This window comes from Podarcis liolepis, assembly GCF_965112155.1.
Source record: "Podarcis liolepis genome assembly, chromosome: 15".
NCBI classification, from domain to species: Eukaryota; Metazoa; Chordata; class Lepidosauria; order Squamata; family Lacertidae; genus Podarcis; species Podarcis liolepis.
Window position 1 is genome coordinate 44,911,945 of NC_139566.1, and position 22,193 is coordinate 44,934,137.

The window sequence follows — 22,193 nt, forward strand, 5'->3', positions numbered from 1 at the left end:
ACCTTGTGCTTCAGAAAGCCAGCTCAGTGACTAAGGCAGAGTCCTCCGTTCCTCTAGCAATGCCAGTAGGCAGCTATAAATAGCTTCCTCACAGGCTGGAGGTTCAAAGGACCTTAGCAATTTGCCACTTCAATGGAAAATGCCCCTCAGATCCACTCTGGTGTCACTAATCCAAGCCCTCTCAAAAAGTGGAAAGGAAGGCTTGCACTGGCCCTACCACCCCAGACAGGTCCCATGGAAGGGGCTGCATGCAGAAGGCCCTGCAGTTTCTCAGCTGCTACCCTGCAAAGGAGACCCCCACCCCTTCCTTCCAACAGCTGAGTCACCCATTTCCCTCCCTCCCGGCTGTTTCAAGGGGGGGGCTTGCGGTCAGCTCTTAGCTAATCCAATTCTTCCTCAGAATGGAGAGAAGGAAAAGGCAGGATTTGGCTCCCTCAGCCCAAAGGGGAACTGCCAGGCCAGGAGTATTTATCTTTGTGTCTTAGCAAAGATGTGCCAAGGTGCAGCTGGGGAAATGGGCTCTCTAGAGCTATGGCTGCCTTGACTGAGGGAAGTGTTGGGAAGGGATAGGAACTATAAGACAGCTTTGCATTTAAATGTTTGCCTGGCCTCCACATGTGACAGAGAGCTCCATGTGGATGAGAGGAATAGATAGATCTGGGTGACCAGAATCGGGGCTAGCTGCCAAGGCTTCTCTCCCACTCAGCAACGCAGTCACAGGGGTGGTCATGGCCTCCCCCCAGGGCAAAACAAAAACAGCACCTGCCATGCACGAGGACCAAGGCCCCTTGATTGGAGGGGTCAAGGGGGAGAAGGCAAGGCAGGAGGGGAGGCAGGTGAGCAAGGTACACCTGCAGATGCAAGAGCTGCCCTCCAAAAGGAGCCAGCAGCAGAAAATGACAATCACTCTTCCGTCCAGAACAAAGGGAGCCTGGGAGAAGCAAGAACCCAAAAGGAAAAGGAAGGCTGCAGCACAGCAGCAGCAGGAGCAGTACAGAGGGAGATCCCTCTAGCTGTGGTCAAAAAGTGGGCATTTCAAGAACAAAGGCTGGGCTAACCACTGGAGAGCCAGTGTGGTGTCGTGGCTCAAGGGTCGGTCTAGGATATGGAGGAGATCAGGGTTCAAATCCCCAGAAGGCCCTATGAAGTTCAATGGGTGACCATGGTTCAGTCACAGCCTCAGTCAAACCCATCTGATGGGGATGATGTGGGGATTTAATGAACCAAGGGGGCAGCTATCACCTCTTCAGAAAAATGGTTTGTTGGAGGCAGGGCTGGGGGGGCTCCTGCCACAACATTGCCAACAAGGTTGCATAAGTTACCAGCCTGTTTATGGACAGCATGGAATTGCAAGAAGTTTACTCAGAAGGAAGTCTTGCTTTAGTCACTGGGGCCTTGGCAGATGGAGAAGAAGAAAGGAACAACTTAACCTCTTTCCACACCTTATCTGGTAGGAGGAAAGGGACATGCAGAGAGGAGAGGGATGCTTAGTTTTTATTAATTTGTACATTGTGTTTATATCCCACCTTTTTCTTCAAGAAGCTCAAGGTGGCTAACCATTTTTCTGAAGTGGTGACAGCTGCCCCAACAGCCACCCTCTGGTGGCCTCCAGCCTCGTCCCCCTCCCTCCACCTGCTCTGCTGGCCCCTGCTGCTGCTCCTCTCCTCCTGACCCTTCAGCCTTGCTCTTTCTGGTTCTCCTTGATTCCCTCAGAATCCGCCAGGGCAGGGAGGCCTGTGGCCTCTTCTAGTGCTGCTGGACTGCAGTTCCCCTGCAACACAGAGGGCACCCTCTCTCATTCACCACTCAGGAGAAAGAGGCCAACTGAACCTGCCGCCAGTGCCTTCAGCTTCCAGGCCGCATCAGTCTAATCCTGTACGCAGCCTCAGAAGTAATTGCGCAATCAAATAAGACAAAGGGTTTGCAGTAGTTCATTAATCAAGCCAATCAATTAAAACCATTTTTTTAATCCACTAGGCAGCAAAACTGTCCCTGCTGGTGGCTAGCAGCCTCTGCTAGGATGGTGCCCCAAGAATCATTTCCAAACCAAGAAATGTTGTGCTTTAATTCAGAACTAGTGCTTTAACTCATATGCAGAGCAGATTAAGTTGATTGGTTTAAAGAATGTGTGCACTTAATCAGCCATGGCAGACGTGGCTTGAAGAGATGCTTTCATCAGAGTACACCAAAAGCAGGTGTGGAGTCTCTGGGGAAAGGGAAATGTCTGAGGCCAAGTCAAGAGAGGCAGACCCCTCCAGGACCCCACCCAGAGGAAGGGGCTCGCATTCCAAAGACACAGAAGCCTCCCGGGAGTTAAGAGTGTGCTCCCAAGTCCAGGGATATAAGAGGAGCCTGTTCACACAACCCAAGGGCAGGGAAGGAGACATCAAGCAGAAGGTTGCAGAATACTAATGCAACAAATACATAACAACTCCCTCCCTATTACCCGGAATCACATGCTTTCTACTTCGCATGCACGGGGGCCAGCTTAGCAGGGACTGGCTGTTCCAAATAGCACCCAGTATTGACAGCCTCCTCCAAAGCAGGAGGGCCAGGCACAGCCAGTACATGCCAATTGTCTTCTCTTCTTGCATTCTTTCCTGCTCCTGCACAGATACTGGTGGCAGCCATGGAACAGCCCACCCCCGTTTTGCAAGGGCCCCTCTTTCAACTACACATGTGCTTTCTTCTACACCTTTCTTTCCAAAGTGGATCAGAGTCCTGCTTCTTTTAGTCCTCAGACTGTCAGTGCAACATATAGGTGAGGCAACCCATACAGAAGGCAGCTGCCCCTCCAGCCCTCACCACCCTTTTGCTCAGCAGGGGCTCAACCAGTGTGCCTAGGGCAGTGCCCCCAGAGCACTGGCACTGCTCACAGAATTTCTCCTGGGTGCACCTTAGTGGCATACAAAAAGGGGAGGATGGTCATAGAGCTCTGGGTTCTTCAAGGAGGTGACATCATGACATAGCAAGAGGGTCTCCCTAGCCTTCTCTGATTAGGATGGCTTCACACACACAGCTTAATTGGTGTAGGGTGTAAGGGGAGGGGAATACAGGCACCATATCACATATTTGTGAGTACACATCTTAGGAATCAACTTCAGTACATGGCTTCAAATGGAGTTGTACACGACCTTCACCCACAGCTGTCCAACTTGTTCTTTCCCCCCACAACTTAGACAAAAAATGGGTCATGTGTGAAAGCTCCCAGAAGAGAGGAGGAGGTGGGCAGCTAAGGAAAGAAGAAGCTTGTTGCACTCCCCCAGAGAGAAAATGATGTGTGCAAGTGCTGCATTCCTACCCAGGACCAGGGATCTTGAACTCTGTGGCTTTTGGAGGGTCACCTGCCTGTCAGGACATGCTTGATCTGTCCTCAGTAGCTGCCCTTCTCTGTCTTGCAGCAGAGAAAGTGTCAGTAGGAAAGGGAATGCCCTGACCACCCCTGTCCTTCCCCTCCTTGGCTCAGGATAAGGGGCATCTCTCAGCACAACACCCATCAATCTGGGCCAGGGGTCTGTCTTTTTAGGAGACATCTGACACATATCCAAGACTCTGCAACTGGCAGCCAAGACTGCTGCTGCTGCTGCTGCAGGGCTCATTTCTTCTGGGAGTCAACTTACAATGATCAAATTCCAAATTGTATCATCAGAGCAGTAATGAAACTCTACTATAAAGGATGCTTCAGCTTCCCAGGCAGCGCAACCCAATGCTGGCTAAACTGGGAGCCAAGGATCTGTTTACTAGAAGTGTGCCCACTCATAAGTCACCAGCAGCCAGTTAGGAGGAGAGCAAATATTTCCTTAGCATCACAAACCCTTGACTCAGGTTCAGGCACTCTGATTTGGATTAGGACCGAAAGCAGCTCTCAGAAGCCTCGACAAGACCACTTGCAGTCCTGAAAGGCATCTTCAATGCCCTTAGGGAACAGAGAGAGTTGTGGGGATAGAGAGAGAGAAAGAAGGAAGGAAGGGGGAGTCACCCACAAAGCTCTCAGTAAGGCATCTGCAGTATCCAAGGACAGTCCCCAACGCCCAGTGGTGTAGCGTGGGTTGTCAGCACCCGGGGCAAGGCAAGTAATTTGTGCCCCCTAACCCATGGATTTGCGCCCCCTAACCCTAACCCCCAGATGTTGCGCCCGGTGGGGCCGGCCCCCCCTGCACCCCCCACGCTACGCCACTGCCAACGCCTGCATCTGCCACCGTTGCATGACCAGGTCCCACTGTACCATCCTCGGAACAAGAATGGAACAAGTGGGTGATCTGGAGTGGTGGCCGCTGAACCACCCAAGACCACAGCACAGCACACCTATGGTGGGAAGAGCGTTGTCTGCCTCTTTGCCACCTTTTCTGCAAAGGCAAGGCAAGGGAATTTCCATGTCCTTGAGTTGTCCACAGGCTATTCGTGTTGTGCCTGATTTCCATACACAGCTGTGGCTTAATGTTCTGCTATAACATTCCACACGCTAACCTAATACCGCCCCCACCCATCCAGCCCCAATGCCTTTTCCTGGTCCCTGGTCCTCCTGCCCACTCCCTCCACAACCAGACACTCTGGCCTCACTCTCCATGCAATTCTCAGTAGCCTCAATGCAACTCCCAGTTACACGCATTTTGAAGTGCTCTCTGCTCAGAAACAGCTTGGCTGTTCCAGAAGTGGCATTTGGCTTCAGATGTCAGGGAAAGCAGGAAATTAAAAGTGGTTATGTGCGATATGCTCTGTTTTTAACTGCAGTGTTTATTCCTGGCTGCCCATACCATGGTTATTCCACAAGAACTCAAAATGAGCCTGCCACAATAGCCCTCCTTCCCCGCCCCTGTTACTGATACAACTTGCTCACACATTATGGAGAATCCAGGCAACATTCCTGCCAAGCCAAGCTGTCCTGAGTTTTCCTCATCATTGCCCTTCCTCCTACTTGTCAGTGCTGTTTTAGAGCACATCAAGGCTGCTGAATTACAAGGTGAATTATGAACCCATTACAGGTGAGTTTAGCACAACTGTCTTACCTGGTGTGGAGGACTAATCTGGACAGGATTGCTAATGCAAAAGCTCACTTTTCTATCTCCCGTGCTTCACCTCTGGGGAAGGTCCACTCTCTTTCACTGCTACCTTCTAATTTCTTAGAATTACAATTATTTTCCACTGCACCAGTAGAACACACTTGTGCCCTTATAGAATGACCTTCTCTACTTCCCTGAGCATCAAGATCAGCCTCCAAGGCCTTTTCCAAGTCTCTCTCAGATCAGAAGCAGGGCAGAGGGGAACTAGAGAAGGGGCCCACCAATCTTTGGGCTCTGTCCCCTGTGAAGCTCCTCTCATGCTACACCACCTGGTGGTCAAGATCTTTTGATTTGCCCAGGACTTTTAGATCTATCAGCCTGAAAGAGTTTCAGTGTATTTTTTTGTAAATTAGTCAAACATGGGTTGCTCTGAGAACCTGCTGACTGAAGAGTGGAAAAGACTGTAAATAAAATAAAGTAAAAGGGGAAATTGCCCCTCCTGGAGCTGGAGCAGCAGCAGCAGCAGCTGGCTGAGGAAAGGGAGGTCACCTTCTGCAGGTAAGGAGGGCTATGTACCACCACCACCCCAGCCCAGCATCAGGACTGCCAATACCTCCATGAGAGCCTGGCTGCTGGACCAGGCTAAACATTCACCTGGTCCAACTTCCTGCTCTCTAGTGGCCAAACAAATACCTCTGAGAATCCTACAAACAGAGCCTGATCACAACAGCACCCTCTTCCAGCAACAAGTATTGAGAGCCACACCGCCTCTGATATGCTGGAGATAGGATACAGCAATCATGGCTAGTAAAACACTGATAAACAAATTCATGGAAGATAAAGCTAATTCTCTCTAAGTAGGTGCCGGTGCCACATTTTGCAGAAGAAAATCCCACAGTGCCTGGACCTAATGAAGGCGAAGAAGCTAGCTCTGAATCCTGCAATATGGAGGTGCTGCAGGTTCCAGAGTCTAGATGATGGGTCAATTGCCTGCTTTGTTTGGAGTCATACACCCCCTGAAAGACGAGATCCACAGTCTGTGCATACCCCTGGATCCATGTACATCATTAGAGACACAGGTGACCTCACTCAGTGGCTAGGACCAGCTTCAGGTGGCAAGATGGATAGGGTCATTTCTAGACTGGGAAAACCTAATTAAACACAGTTGTCTATGCACTGGTGACCTGCAGGTTGGATTACTGCAATGCACTCTGTGGTCTAGTGCAAAATGCAGCTGGTCAACTGAAAGAATTGTGCTGGCTGCCAATTAGCTGCTGGGCTAAGTTGAAGGTGCTAGAGTACTGGTGGGAAAAGTCCTACAATACAGTGAAAGATGGTCTCATGCCAAGGAATTCCTGCAGAGACCATCTCCTCAGAAGCTCCCTTCTGCTGTACATCATCACGGGGCCCCTAGTGTGGTGGCACCCATGCTTTGGAATTCCCTCCCATTACAAATCAGGCAGACACCATCTCCATCGCCTGATTGGTGCCTGTTGAAACCTTCCAAGTGGAGATTTCTATCCCACCTGCTATTGGCATTGAAATGGTTCTAACTGTTTTTTATATATCTAACTATATATATATATATATATATATATATATATATATATATATATATATGCAGGTTTTGGTGTCTTCGGGTGTCTTCCCGTGTAAGAGTTGGGGTGTCTAGGCGACGTTTCGACGAGGTCTCACTCGTCATCTTCAGGCTGGTGCTTTCGGCTTCTTGTTACTGGAACAGAGCAGGATCTCAGTGTTTGAGTTCCTATAAATACTGTTGAGGGGGTGTGGTGTATAGCCTCCAACGTTCTGGGCAGAGAGGAAGTTCCCAGGTTAGTGTGCCTTTTCTTCTTTTGTTCCTTAATTACTTGAGGGATATCTTGAGGAACTTCCTCTCTGCCCAGAACGTTGGAGGCTATACACCACACCCCCTCAACAGTATTTATAGGAACTCAAACACTGAGATCCTGCTCTGTTCCAGTAACAAGAAGCCGAAAGCACCAGCCTGAAGATGACGAGTGAGACCTCGTCGAAACGTCGCCTAGACACCCCAACTCTTACACGGGAAGACACCCGAAGACACCAAAACCTGCATTCCTGTACCCGTGAAAATCTACGAAAGCAAATATATATATATATATATATATATATATGTTTTCGTAGATTTTCACGGGTACAGGAATGCAGGTTTTGGTGTCCTCGGGTGTCTTCCCGTGTAAAAGTTGGGGTGTCTAGGCGACGTTTCGACGAGGTCTCACTCGTCATCTTCAGGCTGGTGCTTTCGGCTTCTTGTTACTGGAACAGAGCGGGATCTCAGTGTTTGAGTTCCTATAAATACTGTAGAGGGGTGTGGTGTATTGCCTCAAAAGTTCTGGGCAGAGGGGAAGTTCCCAGGCTAGTGTTCTTTTCTTCTTTTGTTCCTTAATTACTTGAGGGATATCTTGAGTGATTTCTTGAGTGATATTCTGAGTACCACTTAGGTGGGTCATTAGGTGTGGATTAGTTGCTAAATTAATTAAGCAACTAATCCACACCTAATGACCCACCTAAGTGGTACTCAGAATATCACTCAAGAAATCACTCAAGATATCCCTCAAGTAATTAAGGAACAAAAGAAGAAAAGAACACTAGCCTGGGAACTTCCCCTCTGCCCAGAACTTTTGAGGCAATACACCACACCCCTCTACAGTATTTATAGGAACTCAAACACTGAGATCCCGCTCTGTTCCAGTAACAAGAAGCCGAAAGCACCAGCCTGAAGATGACGAGTGAGACCTCGTCGAAACGTCGCCTAGACACCCCAACTTTTACACGGGAAGACACCCGAGGACACCAAAACCTGCATATATATATATATATATATATATGTTTTCGTAGATTTTCACGGGTACAGGAATGCAGGTTTTGGTGTCCTCGGGTGTCTTCCCGTGTAAAAGTTGGGGTGTCTAGGCGACGTTTCGACGAGGTCTCACTCGTCATCTTCAGGCTGGTGCTTTCGGCTTCTTGTTACTGGAACAGAGCGGGATCTCAGTGTTTGAGTTCCTATAAATACTGTAGACCACACCCCTCTACAGTATTTATAGGAACTCAAACACTGAGATCCCGCTCTGTTCCAGTAACAAGAAGCCGAAAGCACCAGCCTGAAGATGACGAGTGAGACCTCGTCGAAACGTCGCCTAGACACCCCAACTTTTACACGGGAAGACACCCGAGGACACCAAAACCTGCATATATATATATATATATATATATATATATTTGTTTTATTGTGTGTGAAATCACTTTGTGGTGCTACACAGGAAGCAGTGTTAGAAACTGAGATAGGAAAGCTAAGAGCTAAATGCACCTTAAACTAGGTTATGGGTGCAACAATGGAATGGCTTTTTATAACAAGAATTCAAAGTCGAAAATGAATGAATTGCAGCTAAAATATTACGTTCATTTTTCACATGGTCATAGAATCATAGAATCATAGAGTTGGAAGAGACCACAAGGGCCATCGAGTCCAACCCCCTGCCAAGCAGGTCTAGTCCATGGGTAGGCAAACTAAGGCCTGGGGGCTAGATCCGGCCCAATTACCTTCTAAATCCGGCCCACGGACGGTCCAGGAATCAGCATGTTTTTACTTGAGTAGAATGTGTCCTTTTATTTAAAATGCATCTCTGGGTTATTTGTGTGGCATAGGAATTTGTTCATTTCTGCCCACCCAAAATATAGTCCGGCCCCCCACAAGGTTTGAGGGACAGTGGACCGGCCCCCTGCTGAAAAAGTATGGTGACCCCTGGTCTAGTCTTTCCCCTGCCCGCCCCCCTAATATTCTAAAGAGGGTTTCTTCTCCAGTCTTCAGAGAGTAGGTGGAAGTGGAGAAGCAGAAAAAGGTCCTCCTTTCCTTCCACTTTGCAGTTTTAATCTGAAATCTTAGGTGCAGTACTGCTCCCAGAGCTCAGAAACTACTTGCGCTAATGAAATTCCCTGTCGCAAAATGCACCTAGAGCAAAGGGAGTTTTGAACACTAGACGCCTGCTTCTTGGGAGAAAAGCAATGACAAACCTAGACAGCATCTTAAAAAGCAGAGATATCACCTTGCCAACAAAGGTCCGTATACTTAAAGCCATGGTTTTCCCAGTAGTGATGTATGGAAGTGAGAGCTGGACCATAAAGAAGGCTGATCGCCGAAGAATTGATGCTTTTGAATTATAGTGCTGGAGGAGACTCTTGAGAGTCCCATGGACTGCAAGATCAAACCTATCCATTCTTAAGGAAATCAGCCCTGAGTGCTCACTGGAAGGACAGATCCTGAAGCTGAGGCTCCAATACTTTGGCCACCTCATGAGAAGAGAAGACTCCCTGGAAAAGACCCTGATGTTGGGAAAGATGGAGGGCACAAGGAGAAGGGGACAACAGAGGACGAGATGGTTGGACAGTGTTCTCGAAGCTACCAGCATGAGTTTGATCAAACTGCGGGAGGCAGTGGAAGACAGGAGGGCCTGGCGTGCTCTGGTCCAGGGGGTCACGAAGAGGCGGACACGACTAAACAACAACAACAGCAATCCTGTCTCTCCCCTTTACTTGCCTTTCTTTGTAGACTTGGCAATTAGTTTAGTCTGATTAAACTTCTTAGATACCTTTTCTAAAGAGAGACTCATATGGAGGGGGCATGTCTCTCCCCCTCCCCCTCCTTCAGCTGGGGCAGTTTCCAGCGCCATCTGCATTTCTCCTGTGGTGCTGCTAGGGCTGGCCCTCCCCGGGATTCCCCCAATGCTCAGGCATCCAACTCCCCTCACACAAGCACCCTCAGCCCTCCTCCCACCCGCTCCGCCCCCCTGCCTTGCTTCGGGTTCACCCTGAGTCGTTCTGACTTGGGGATTGGCCAGCAAAATGTTGGACCAGCTTCAAGCACTGAAGTTGGTACAACTCATATCAGGCTAACCAGCAACATGGTGTTCACACAGGACTACAGTTCCACTTGCAGGCAGGGAGGGGAGGGGGCTGCAGCTCCCAAGAGGCCTCTTGCCTCATTTTATTCCTCCCCCCCTTCCCATTTTCCACAGTGCCCAAAATAAACAGCACGTCCACAAAGGATACAAGATGAAAGGAAGAACTTCAGTTTCAGTATAAAGAAGTGCAAGCTGGAGTGATCTGAAGCTGCCTATAAATATGCAAGATCAAAGCCGGTCCTGTTAAATTAAAAATGCTGTCACACAGATAGGAACTAGCCTCTAGCACTGCCGGCTGCAACATGCGAGCCTCTGATCTGAGGCAGAGAGAGGATCAGCGCCCCAAGAAGCTGCATTCACCAAAAGGAAAAAAGGAAAGTGGAAAAAGAATTTCACCACCAGCAGATGAGTTTTAATAAGGATATTAAATAGCTTATACGCAAGTTATTAGAAACTTAACTCTTTCAAGGCAGCCTCAGGGCTTCGCAGAGGAGGAGGCACTAGCAATTTTCCAGGTTCCAGCAGGCCCCTTCCAAGTCAGAATGTGAAGCAGCCACAGCAGCCGTATGGCCTCTCAGCCACATAGCTGCAGCGCTGCAGGACCCCTATCAAAGCAGGAAGCCTGGCTGTCCTGGGAAGGAGCACCTGGAGACACAAGGGATGGGTGTCACTGCAAAGCAGAGACCGAGAATCTGTTCCACCACCAGACCTCAAGAGCCGCCACATAATATAAAATAAATAATAATAATAATAATAATAATAATTTATTATTTATACCCCGCCCATCTGGCTGGGCCTCCCCAGCCACTCTGGGCGGCTTCCATAGAAACCAAAAATACACTAAAATATCACACGTTAAAAACTTCCCTGAACTTAAGATGTCTTCTGAATGTCAGGTAGTTGTTTATCGCTTTGACATCTGGTGGGAGGGCGTTCCACAGGGCAGGCGCCACTACCGAGAAGGCCCTCTGCCTGGTTCCCTGTAGCTTTGCTTCTCGCAATGAGGGAACCGCCAGAAGGCTCTCGGTGCTGGACCTCGGCGTCCGGGCAGAACGATGGGGGTGGAGACGCTCCTTCAGGTATACTGGACCGAGGGCGTTTAGTGCTTTAAATGTCAGCACCAACACTTTGAATTGTGCTCGGAAATGTACTGGAAGCCAATGTAGGTCTTTCAAGACCGGTGTTATATGGTCTCGGCGGCTGCTCCCAGTCACCAGTCTAGCTGCCGCATTCTGGATTAGTTGTAGTTTCCGAGTCACCTTCAAAGGTAGCCCCACGTAGAGCGCATTGCAGTAGTCCAAGCGGGAGATAACCAGAGCATGCACCACTCTGGCGAGACAGTCTGCAGGCAGATAGGGTCTCAGCCTACGTACCAGATGGAGCTGGTAAACAGCTGCCCTGGATACAGATTTGACCTGTGCCTCCATGGACAGCTGTGAGTCCAAAATGACTCCCAGGCTGCGCACCTGGTCCTTCAGGGGCACAGTTACCCCATTCAGGACCAGGGAATCCTCCACACCTGCCCGCCTCCTGTCCCCCAAAAACAGTACTTCTGTCTTGTCAGGATTCAACCTCAATCTGTTAGCCGCCATCCATCCTCCAACCGCTTCCAGACACTCACACAGGACCTTCACCGCCTTCACTGGTTCTGATTTAAAAGAGAGGTAGAGCTGGGTATCATCCGCATACTGATGAACACATGATCTCTCCCAGCGGCTGCATGTAAATGTTGAAAAGCAGGGGGGAGACGACAGAACCCTGAGGCACCCCACAAGTGAGAGCCCAGGGGTCTGAACACTCATCCCCCAACACCATTTTCTGAACACGGCCCAGGAGGAAGGAGTGGAACCACTGTATAAAAGTGCCCCCAGCTCCCAGCCCCTCTAGACGGTCCAGAAGGATGAAAATGAAGAGAGAGTTCAGTTCGCAGGTGCCTATTCCTTTCAACCTGGATAAACCAAAAAGGCAAGCGCTGAGGTCAGACTGGTACCGTAAATGCAATTCAGGAGGCCAGGTGGTCAAACCAGCTCACCCTCTTCAACCATTTATCACACCCTCTTCTTCCCAAACTGCAGCTCTCCTCTTTTTGCCTGATGGTGGTGGAGGGACTGGATGAAAAAAGCAATGGGCCAGCTTTGGGAGTTTATAAGTCCAGTTCAATGAACCAAGAGGCTGGTAAAGAATCTCCCCCTTATGCTTTCTTCCTCTGCTGCCCTGGCTGTAAGGGCCACCCCTAGACCAAGCCATGGCTGGTCCCAAGAGGAGCAGCTCATAGATTTGCTGATCATCAGAAATGCAGCACCAACAGTGCCAACATCAAAGTATCACTTCCTTTTTCCAGTTAAGAGTGAGACAGAAAGACCTGGAGTGTACAGGCATCCTGGCATGCAAAGCCACAGACATCCGCAGGTAGGCCACTCAACCAGGTAGGCCAGTCAGTTGGTTCCCTCTCTCCAAAACAAAGCATCAAGTCCAGCCAGCTCCAACGTCTGCTGCAGGACTAGAAACATAGGCAGCACTCTGCAGCTGAGCCCCTGTTTCCAGCACTGGCCTCTGAGTAAGGCATCACATTTGACAAAGCCACCCTGTGGCAGAATGCCCAACTCTGCACCCAAGAGAGGATCTAGCTCTTCAGGAGCATCTTTTTCACCATGCTTATGTCAATACTGGTAGACCTCACTCACACTTAACTGCTCTTGTAAGCCAAACTTAAGCTGCAGGATTCCCAGAGGAACAGGAAAATTCCTGCTCAAGGGCTACTGAGCATAGAGGTGCTATGCCGGACTTTGCAGGACCAACCATCAGTGTGCAGAAAAACAGGGCACAGAGGTTTCCACATCAGAGGCTCCTCAGCTGTCATCCAACAGGCAACAATCCTCATATACTGCCATAGCAGCCTGTGATCAAGACTTGCAAATGGCAAACTAAGGCAGCATTGAAGGAGGTTGCACCAACATTTCTAAATAATTGCTTGAAAACAGATTCCTAAAACAAAAGTATCAACCTGTGAGTTGCAATAAAGGTTTCGCCGCCATGGTTTATCCTCCTCTTCAGATATGCACAACCCACATCTGAGGCACACCAATGACAAACCCTGGAAGTAATTGGTCTGACCCAAGAAGCACAGACATCCCCCCAGAGCAGCAATTCTGCACTCTGCCACTTGCACAGTCAACATGCTCTGTGCCAGGACTCCTAAGGTGCTTCACACACCACGCCACAGGCTGCAATTCAGGCTGAGCAGGTGAACTCCCGCCCCCCTCACAGATGGCCAAGGCTTCCCCGCCAAGAACCTAGCCTCAAAACTGGAAGAAGTGTACACCGTGGGGGAAGCAGACGCTCCATGCAGCCCAAAGAGCTGCCAAAACCAGGGGCCACACCCAGCCTCCTTGTCACTTGCACAGCTGTGCTGCCCAGCATCATTTCCTCGCCACTTGCCTGCCTGCCTGCCTGCCAGGAAGAGTCAAGGGTTTCCTTTGACACATACAGCAGGAGTGAGTAAGACACCTCAGGCAGGCAGCTGCACTCATCTCACTCAAGCTTCAGCAGCAAGAAGAGAAGATGAGATTTTGGGCCCACCTGGAAGACAACCCTCCTCCATTGCTTTTTATTGCACATTCATGATTATCTGTGCTATTGGGGCAGTCATATGCTGCCCCACTTTCAAAGCTGGCTGCACCTATAAAAGGTTCAAGGCAGCCACTCTGCTGCAAATGTTCTGGTTTATTTTTGTCCCACTTTTCTTGTGCTATGGCCTATTCAGACCCCAATAATGTGGCAGGGACGCAGGTGGCCCTGTGGGTTAAACCAGAGCCTTGGACTTGCCGATCAGAAGGTCAGCGGTTCGAATCCTCACGATGGGGTGAGCTCCCGTTGCTTGGTCCCTGCTCCTGCCAACCTAGCAGTTCAAAAGCACACCAGTGCAAGTAGATAAATAGGTACCGCTCTGGTGGGAAGGTAAAGGGCGTTTCCGTGTGCTGCTATGGTTCGCCAGAAGCGGCTTAGTCATGCTGGCCACATGACCCGGAAGCTGTATGCCGGCTCCCTCAGCCAATAAAGTGAGATGAGTGCCGCAACCCCAGAGTCGGTCACGACTGGACCTAAAGGTCAGGGGTCCCTTTACCTTTATTGTGCTCCTTCAACACAGCTGGCTAGAATTATTTAGACATGGACACTCAAACTAGAATGTAACTGAATGGGACTGACTTCAGAGTTCAGATGCACTGGATTGCACACTGAGTGGTTAAGAACAAGGCTTTGCATTATTGATGCCCATAGTTATGTACTGATCCGTTTTTACACTTCAATGAAGATCAGCTAATGCATCCTCACACAGCTGTATTGAACGTCAAGATCAGGAACTTTCCCCAATCTACACTCCCAACCCTCAGAAACTCTCAATCCTATCAAGGGGGCGTGGGGAAATGACAGATATAGCACCTGTTGTGCCCAAGCGGCCTGCCCAGAAGTAATAGCAGCAGCTTCTGTGAGTGGGACACTTAAACTGAGGAAAGGAAGAAAGAGTTAAGATGCAAATGAACACCCACAGGGGAACCTAAATTCAAAAAAAGCTCATTTGTTAGGATTTGAAGCAGAGAGACAGGAGTCGTGTGTTTTTTCATCAACAGGGTGACCTTTGAGGTGGCTTTATAATTCTAAATACTGCTTCATGTTGTTCTGTGGAGGTTTTCATTACTGCAGAGCAGTACAGAGCAACTAAGAAAGCAGAATAAACCCACCACTAACATCAGTAACACATTGCAAGATACACCCACCATAAAACAGTGTCTGGAGGGGCCCTTAGTTACAGGCATCCCCAAACTTGGCCCTCAATATGTTTTGGCACTACAGCTAACAGGACCAGTGGTCAGGGATGATGGGAACTGTAGTTCCAAAACAGGGGGAGGGCCGAGTTTGGGGATGCCTGCCTTAGTACAGCAAAAGCCAGTCTGGGATCCAGCCCTGGGAGATGGATGCTTCTTCCCCTGCCTTTTTCTTGCCGGAAGAGCTACATGGCTGAACAAGGGCCTCCTATGTCTAAGGAAACTTCAGCGGAGGTCCAACATGCGTGACGCGTCTGAGCAGGTGCCCACAATTCCTTCAAGAGCTGCTAAGAGAGATGCGAGTTTCTCACAACACTTTCAGTCCTATGTAGCTGCTTGACAAGGCCCTTGGCAGCATTCGCTACAGCACCAGCAGCTTGCAGAGGACGGGATGCTTCTCTGCAGGCTGGCCAGATTCCGGGCGGCAGGTTCCCCCCTCTCCAAAACAGGGCCACTACTGGCTGGACTTCATTAACCGCAAAGTTAGAAACATGTAGGCTTTTGACACCTGAGCTGCTGTTGCGCTTTTGAGTAAAACAGCCTTCCCGAAGCTGGTGCCCTCTACATGTTTGGACTACAACCTCCAACAGAGGCTGATGGGAGCTAAAGTCCAAAACATCTGGCGGGCACTGGCTTGGGGAGGGCATCCTGGACAAAAAAATTCTTGCCGGGCACTTCGATTTGGGAGACAAAGCCTCTGTTTAGCAGGTTAGGACTAAAGCATGTTTAGAAACTAACGGGAGGAATGAGGCACTTTTCATTAAAACACGCAGGCGCTGCACGCTTATGGGATTCAGGCTGAGAGCCAAAGCCACCTTGCTTGGGGCGCCTCCGTCCACCCAGCAAAGCCCCTTCCTCTTCGCCCTGCTCCGAGGCGGGTTTGGGATGCCCCCCCCAACCTAGCAAGTACCCCCCGCCACCCGCAAGGCTCGCAGGCCAAGGCGACGGGGCGCAGCAGCCGACCGCCAGGAACCTGCAGCGGCCCTTCTCCGTCGCAGGGCGAGCAGGCGGGGCCGACGCCCCGGAGGGCTGGCCAAGGAGCCCCGCCGGCAGCCTCCGCGCCCTTCCCAAGTCCCGCGCCCGCCAGGACCGGGCACTCTGCAGATGCTCAGAGGCCCCTCCCCGCGCGGGAAGGCCACGGGAGGAGGGCCGCCTCTCGCCCCGCGCGGCCTGCCCCGGAGCCCCCTTCCGCGGCCGGCCGCGGGCTCACCTGCACGATCTCGCCCTCGGCGCTGAGCGTGGCCCCGGCGCGGGAGAAGCGGCCCTGCAGCCCCGTGGTGTAGGTGGTGTAGTCGCCGCCGGGGCTGGACTCGAAGAGCACCACCTCCACGAAGGCCGTCTCCTTGGCCAGCGCCGCCGCCGCCATCCTCGTCGCGGCCGCCGCCAGCAGCGCCAGCAGAAGCAGCAGCAGCCCCGGCGGGGAGAAGGGAGGCGCCGGCCCCGCGAGAAGCCTCATCGCGCCGCCTGGCCCACCGCGCCGACCTCGGGCAGCAGCAGCGCAGGAGGCGGCGGCGGAGGCGGCGGCGCCCGGTGGAGGCCACGCATCGCTCCCGCTGCGGCTGGCCCGACCGCCCGCCCGACCGCCCGCCTGCCTGCCGGCGGCTCCGACCCCAAAGCGCGGCGGCGCCTCCCGCTGCTCGTGGCCGGGCTCGGCTGGCCTCCCGTCCGGCGGCTCCTCGCCTCGCGTCTCTCGCTCGGCGGCGGCGGCTGCCTCCTCCTCCTCCTCCTCCTTCCTTCCTTCGCTCTCCCTCCGCCTCGCTCTCCTTCTCCGCCCTGCCGAGCCGCTTCCCTTTCATCCGCTCCACGTGACGGGCACCGCGGGGTTATCTCCGCCTCCGGCCCGCCTCGCTGCTCGCCAGCGCAGCCCTCCCCGCCGCGGCCTGGCCGGCTGCTTCAGAGAGAGCGAGGCGGCTCCCGGCCGCGCCCGGAGCCCCAGGCCGGCCAGGCGGCTCCCCGGGGCTGCTGCGGGGAAGGGTCTCGGGCGGGCGGGCGGGCCTCGAGCGCCCCTTGCTCGCCTGCCTTTTCCTGAAGCTTCGGGGAGCCCGGGGACCGTCCCTGGGCGTAGCCAGGATATGTGGGGCGTTGGGGGCAGCTGCCCCCCTTGACGCCCCTGGGAGCGTCCCCAGTGCTAAGCCCTGACCCCTCCAGCGCTCCCACCTGGGGACCCAGCTCGCCTGGGGGGGCTGCTTGGCCCCTTGAGGAGGAGGAGGCATCTCGGGTCAGAAGGCAGCATCTGCAGCGCTTCCAGCTTGGGAGAAGAGGTTCCTCCAGACTTCACCCGGCCTAATCCCCCCATGGCGGGGGGGGGGCACCTAGGGGCTTCAGTGTGGCCCAGGTGGCCCCTGCAGATCCCGCCCCTTTACCTGGCTGGTCCTCAGCCAAGGAAGTGGAGAGATGTGGGTGGGCAGGTGCCTAAGAAGGTGTACCTTCACGGCCTAGGACCCTCGTACCTACGGGACCGCCTCTCCCGGTATGCCCCACGGAGAGCCTCAAGGTCCATAAATAGCAACACCCTAGTGGTCCCGGGCCCTAAGGAAGTCAGATTAGCCTCAACCAGAGGCAGGGCCTTTTCAACACTGGCCCCGGCCTGGTGGAACGCTCTGCCTCATGAGACCAGGGCCCTGCAGGATCTGATCTCTTTCCGCAGGGCCTGTAAGACAGAGTTGTTCCGCCTGGCCTTTGGCTTGGAGCCAATTTGATTCCCTCCCTCTCTTTCTTTTTTCTTTTCCTTCTCCTCCTGCAATGAGGCTACATTTTAATATTTTAATGCTTCAATATTTTAATTGCTGTATTTAAATTTTGTTTTTAAGTTGTAATCATTCAACTTGCTTTTATTATTGCTTGTTAGCCACCCTGAGCCCGGCCTTGGCTGGAGAGGGCGGGGTATAAATAATAATAATAATAATAATAATAATAATAATAATAATAATAATAATAATTACCTGCGAGAAGAGACCTCCACCTCTCCAGCCACCCAAGGGGAAATAGAAAGAGCCAGCCTGCCTGGCCTGTGGAGGGCTATGGCTTCCCCCAGGAGGGTCTCCATACAGCAACCTCCCTTGGGCACTTTCTCAGCCCAAAGCACCACAGAGTTCCCCCAAAAGGGGCCTAGACTGGCCGTTTTCCTTTCTTCCTCTGGGCTGGAAGGAACTTCCTGTTTTAGGCGTCCGCCACGCACCTGGAGTCTCCCTGTTCCTAGCGCAGCTGACTGTTCCTGCTGTGGCTGCCTCACTCTTTCTTTTTATGTAGGTATGCTGCTTATATCTTCCCATGTAGCCTTTGAAAAGGCCCTTGAGGTACAAAATGGAAAAACTTAACATGAAGAACCATCAAGAAGGATAAGTTCAGCCGTTCTCTTAGGGCAGCAAAAGCCAAACTCACAGGCCTATTTAAAATGCTGTTGTCCTTTGCTCTCCAAAGGCTGGTGGAGAGCACTATTTTAATCATGTTTGCTCATTTTTGGAAGGTGAGAAGGACCCCCAGCCTTGTTCTTCCGGAATGTGCCTGCCCCTTTTCCCCCACTGCGGTCCATCAAGGAAGGGGCTTTGGCCAGGAGGCTCTGTGTCCTCTGCCTCAGGCCCAGAAGATCTGCCAGATTCTCACTTGTTGCAAGCATTTTAACTGAAATGCCATTCAAGGTAACTCCTAGCCAAATGGCATGGGATTAAGAAGCCGGAAGTCCTATCCCACCTTTGTTCCTCCAAGGAGCTCAGTAGCAGGCGTGGTTATCGCTTTCCCTGTTTTTCCATGAAGTAAGTTAGATTGAGAGACGGACTGGCTCAAGGTCACCCAGTGAGCTTTATGTCTCAGAGTGGAGATTTGAACCCTTGTTCTGAAATGGCCCAACTATGGTGTGCCATCCCTGGCCACAAATGGATGGGACTCCCACTGCAAATGCCACAGAATAGCTGGAAGCTGGCCCTTCACAACATGGGCGCAGTCAAGGGGGCAGCTGCCCCCCAAATCAATAAAAATCAAATACTTAACTGAGGTTCTGCACCCCCCAACAAAAATCCAGGCTACGCCCATGTTTCTCAAGGCATTTTCCGGCCCACTGTCTCAAGAAGACCCACTTGCAGGAGGATCCCTGACTTTGGGTGGGTCAGCTTGGGGTTCATAGGCAGGAGCCCCTGCCCCTCACAGATGCTCAAATGTTGACACATGGAGGGGCCTTTCTGGGTCCAGGGTGACATTCCCCCCTCAGTCTCTCCCCCTCCCCCTGAGCAAGGGGCTTGCCATGTCTGTTTCCTTCTGTGGTTTCAGGCTCTTAAGACAGTCTCATATGGACTAGTCGCATTCTGATTCCTATCTATAAACCACCCCAGCAGGTGGAGTGGGGGCTGTGGACCAGGCTTAGCTGTCATGAAGAAGCTGCCAAGTTTTGTTACATAAGTTTTAGCTGGCCTTTGAGCTGCTGCTTTGTTTTTCCCTTCTGACACCCACTTTCAAAAATTTTCTTCATAGTGAAAGCTAAATGGAGTTGCTTGGCCAGTGATATGTTAAATGTAGTCTTTAAAATGGTCTTCAGATTAGATAAATAGGTTCCTGTGGTGTTGCGGTGGGTGAGCTGCATGCGCTGAGTTGTATTTAGAGCAGGCATAGGCAAACGGCCCTCCGGATGTTTTGGGACTACAACTCCCATCATCCCTAGCTAACAGGACCAGTGGTCAGGGATGATGGGAACTGTAGTCTCAAAACATCTGGAGGGCTGAGTTTGCCTCTGCCTGATTTAGAGGCATGGAAAGGGTCTGAGAGGAAGATGAAGGTGGGAGAGGACAGAGCCAAGGCAGTGGGAGTGGGGCTAAATGGGGTAGTTTTCAGTTTTGCGCCGCTCCTGAAATAAAGAAGTTTCCAGCCCTTATCTCTGGTTGTTTGTAATTCCCACTATGGTACACACATCTATATAGGTCTGAGGAAGGGTTGGCAACTTGTGGGTGATGCAAGTAGTCCCACAGCCCTGGAAGGGAACTTGATGGGTCAAGGTTGGAATCTGGGTGGTGGATTTCATATGAAACATTATTTAAGGTAAAGCCTTTTCAATTATAATAAGTCTTAGTACAGTGGTGCCCCGCAAGACGAATGCCTCGCAAGACGAAAAACTCGCTAGACGAAAGGGTTTTGTGGTTTTTGAGCTGCTTCGCAAGACGAATTTCCCTATGGGCCTGCTTCGCAAGACGAAAACGTCTTGCGTTTTTTGCAAGTTTGTTTCCTTTTTCTTAACACCGTTAATACAGTTGCGACTTGACTTCGAGGAGCAACTCATAGAACGCGGTGTGGTAGCCTTTTTTGAGGTTTTTGCTGATTTTTGAAGCTTTTCCAAAACTTTTCCGACACCGTGCTTCGCAAGACGAAAAATTTGCTAGACGAAAAAACTCGCGGAACGAATTAATTTTGTCTTGCAAGGCACCACTGTAACATCCAATATATTTAGTGGGTCCTCATGATGTAAGGCCCTAGGTCAGTGGTTCTCAAAGGGTGTGGGGCAGCACACTGGTGTGGCAGAAGAGGATGGCAAGTGTGGGAAGATTCAAGGACCATCAGAAACATTTCAGTGTAGTATAGTATTTTATTGCAGAATATGGATAGATATATTTTCAAAATGAGAGTAAGAGCATCAAGTGATACTGAGGACAATCGTAGTTGTGTTTTCCAATCTATTTCTTATCAATAAGCAACTTGGCGTTTTGCGAGCAAATTTTTATTCTGAAAGTGTGGTCCAGATGAAAAAGGTTGAGAACCACTCAGTCAGGGAACTGCCATCAGCTCAGAGGCAAGAGAAAGGGAGAGTTGTGTTACTGGGAGCCTCTGAAAATCTTGCAAAGCAGTTCCTCTTCCGGAGAAGAGGAAAGCCCCACCTCCAGTGGAGAAGAGGTGCAGGGACCAGAGGATGCTAGAAAGAGCCTTAACACCGTGCCTGAGCAAGCCGGAGAGGAGGGAAGCACACTCCTGCCATTGCCCGTCATGCGCAGCAGTTTGAGGCGCAAGGAGGGGCAGAAAAGGCTGGGGTGACAAAATTTTTATGTTGGGGGAGGTACAAGAACAGACCACTCCCGGATTCTGCTAGCAACTGAGCCAGACATGAACTTATGATGCTCTTCACTGTAAATAGTTTGCACCAAAAATAAAGCCTGTAAAAGACAGGTCGGAGTCCTGCCTGGCTACTCTTGAGCAACCGCAACAGCATCTGACACACTGCCTTAGGTTATGCCATACTTGGCTTGCCCCTAAATCCACCCCTGGACTTGTTCCTCTCCGTCCTATGGAACCCAAGTGAGCAGAAAAAGGAGAGGTCATTGCTCTGGAGCCTATCAAACTCCCTGATAGGAAGTGTGGGAAAGGGGTCCCCATTAACCACCTACCAGCAACAAATAAATTGGCAAAGCACCATACAAATCCATTTTAGCAACAACAGAGAACAGGCCATTAGAATTGTGCAGGGTAGGCACTTAACACTTAAAGACACCTAGCCTATATAAAACCGAACTGATCTCCCATGTGTTGGAGATGGTGTCCCACTAGGGACATAATGGCACACTACATGGACTATATATGATCTTGATGGGTGATGAAACAGTTAAATCAGCTATGATTAAGTGGGCACAGGACATTGGTCATAACATTATGTTTGCTGACTGGGAATGGTTGTGGAACACCGGGATAAAATTCACGGCATGTAATGCCTTAAAGGAAAATATTATGAAAATGATTTATAGGTGGTACATGACCCCAGTCAAGCTAGCAAAGATTTACCATTTGCCGGACAATAAGTGTTGGAAATGTAAAGAATCTGAAGGTACTTTTTATCACCTTTGGTGGACGTGCCCAAAGATTAAGGCCTTCTGGGAAATGATATATAATGAAATGAAAAAGGTACTTACCGTAAATTTCGCTCCAAAACACGCACTTTTTTGCTCCGAGAAAGTAAGGGAAAATGCCTGTGCGTGTTAAGGAGCGAATGCACGGATCAGAGCCATGGCTGCCGTCAGTCAGGCAAAGCGGGAGCCACTTACACGCTCTACGAGGCTCTCACTTTGCTTTCTTTAAAGCGACCTGGAGCCAGGAAGGAGGGAGGGAAGGAGAGCCATGGCAGCAAAGCCGGCAGCAGCCGCTTACACGGGAGGAGGGAGAGACGCTAGCAAAGGTCTGTGCGCTCTCTAAACAGAGCAATGAGGCTGCAGAGAGACGGCAGGAAAGATAAAATTTAAGCAACCAGCAGCAAAATAAAACCAACCTCTAGCTCTGAGCCACGCAGTGAAAACCAGGAAGTAAAAAAAAGGCTGGGGAGGGCATGAGGGAGAGGGGAAAACTTCGCAAATCCCCCGCGTCTCAGCTGATCGGCTGGGATGGAGCAGCTTGTTTTCAGGCAGGATAGATTTGAGCATTGTCTGGGTCCTAGTGCCCCTACCGCTTTTTTGTGCTCCATTCTATTGCTG

At 50.9% G+C, this 22,193-nt stretch overlaps 1 protein-coding gene across 2 annotated transcripts in view; it reads right to left on the reverse strand.

Annotated features, from left to right (window-relative positions):
• The window catches only part of ZNRF3 (zinc and ring finger 3), a 73,257-nt gene extending 56,961 nt beyond the window's left edge, over positions 1-16,296 (reverse strand). The window contains exon 1 of one of the 2 annotated variants that reach the window (XM_083476681.1): positions 15,971-16,296. In XM_083476681.1, coding sequence (XP_083332807.1) covers positions 15,971-16,216 — 246 coding nt within the window. In that variant the 5' untranslated portion in view covers positions 16,217-16,296. The remainder of the gene's footprint in view (positions 1-15,970) is intronic. The other variant, XM_083476680.1, reaches the window with a different exon arrangement.
• Positions 16,297-22,193: the final 5,897 nt, after the last annotated feature.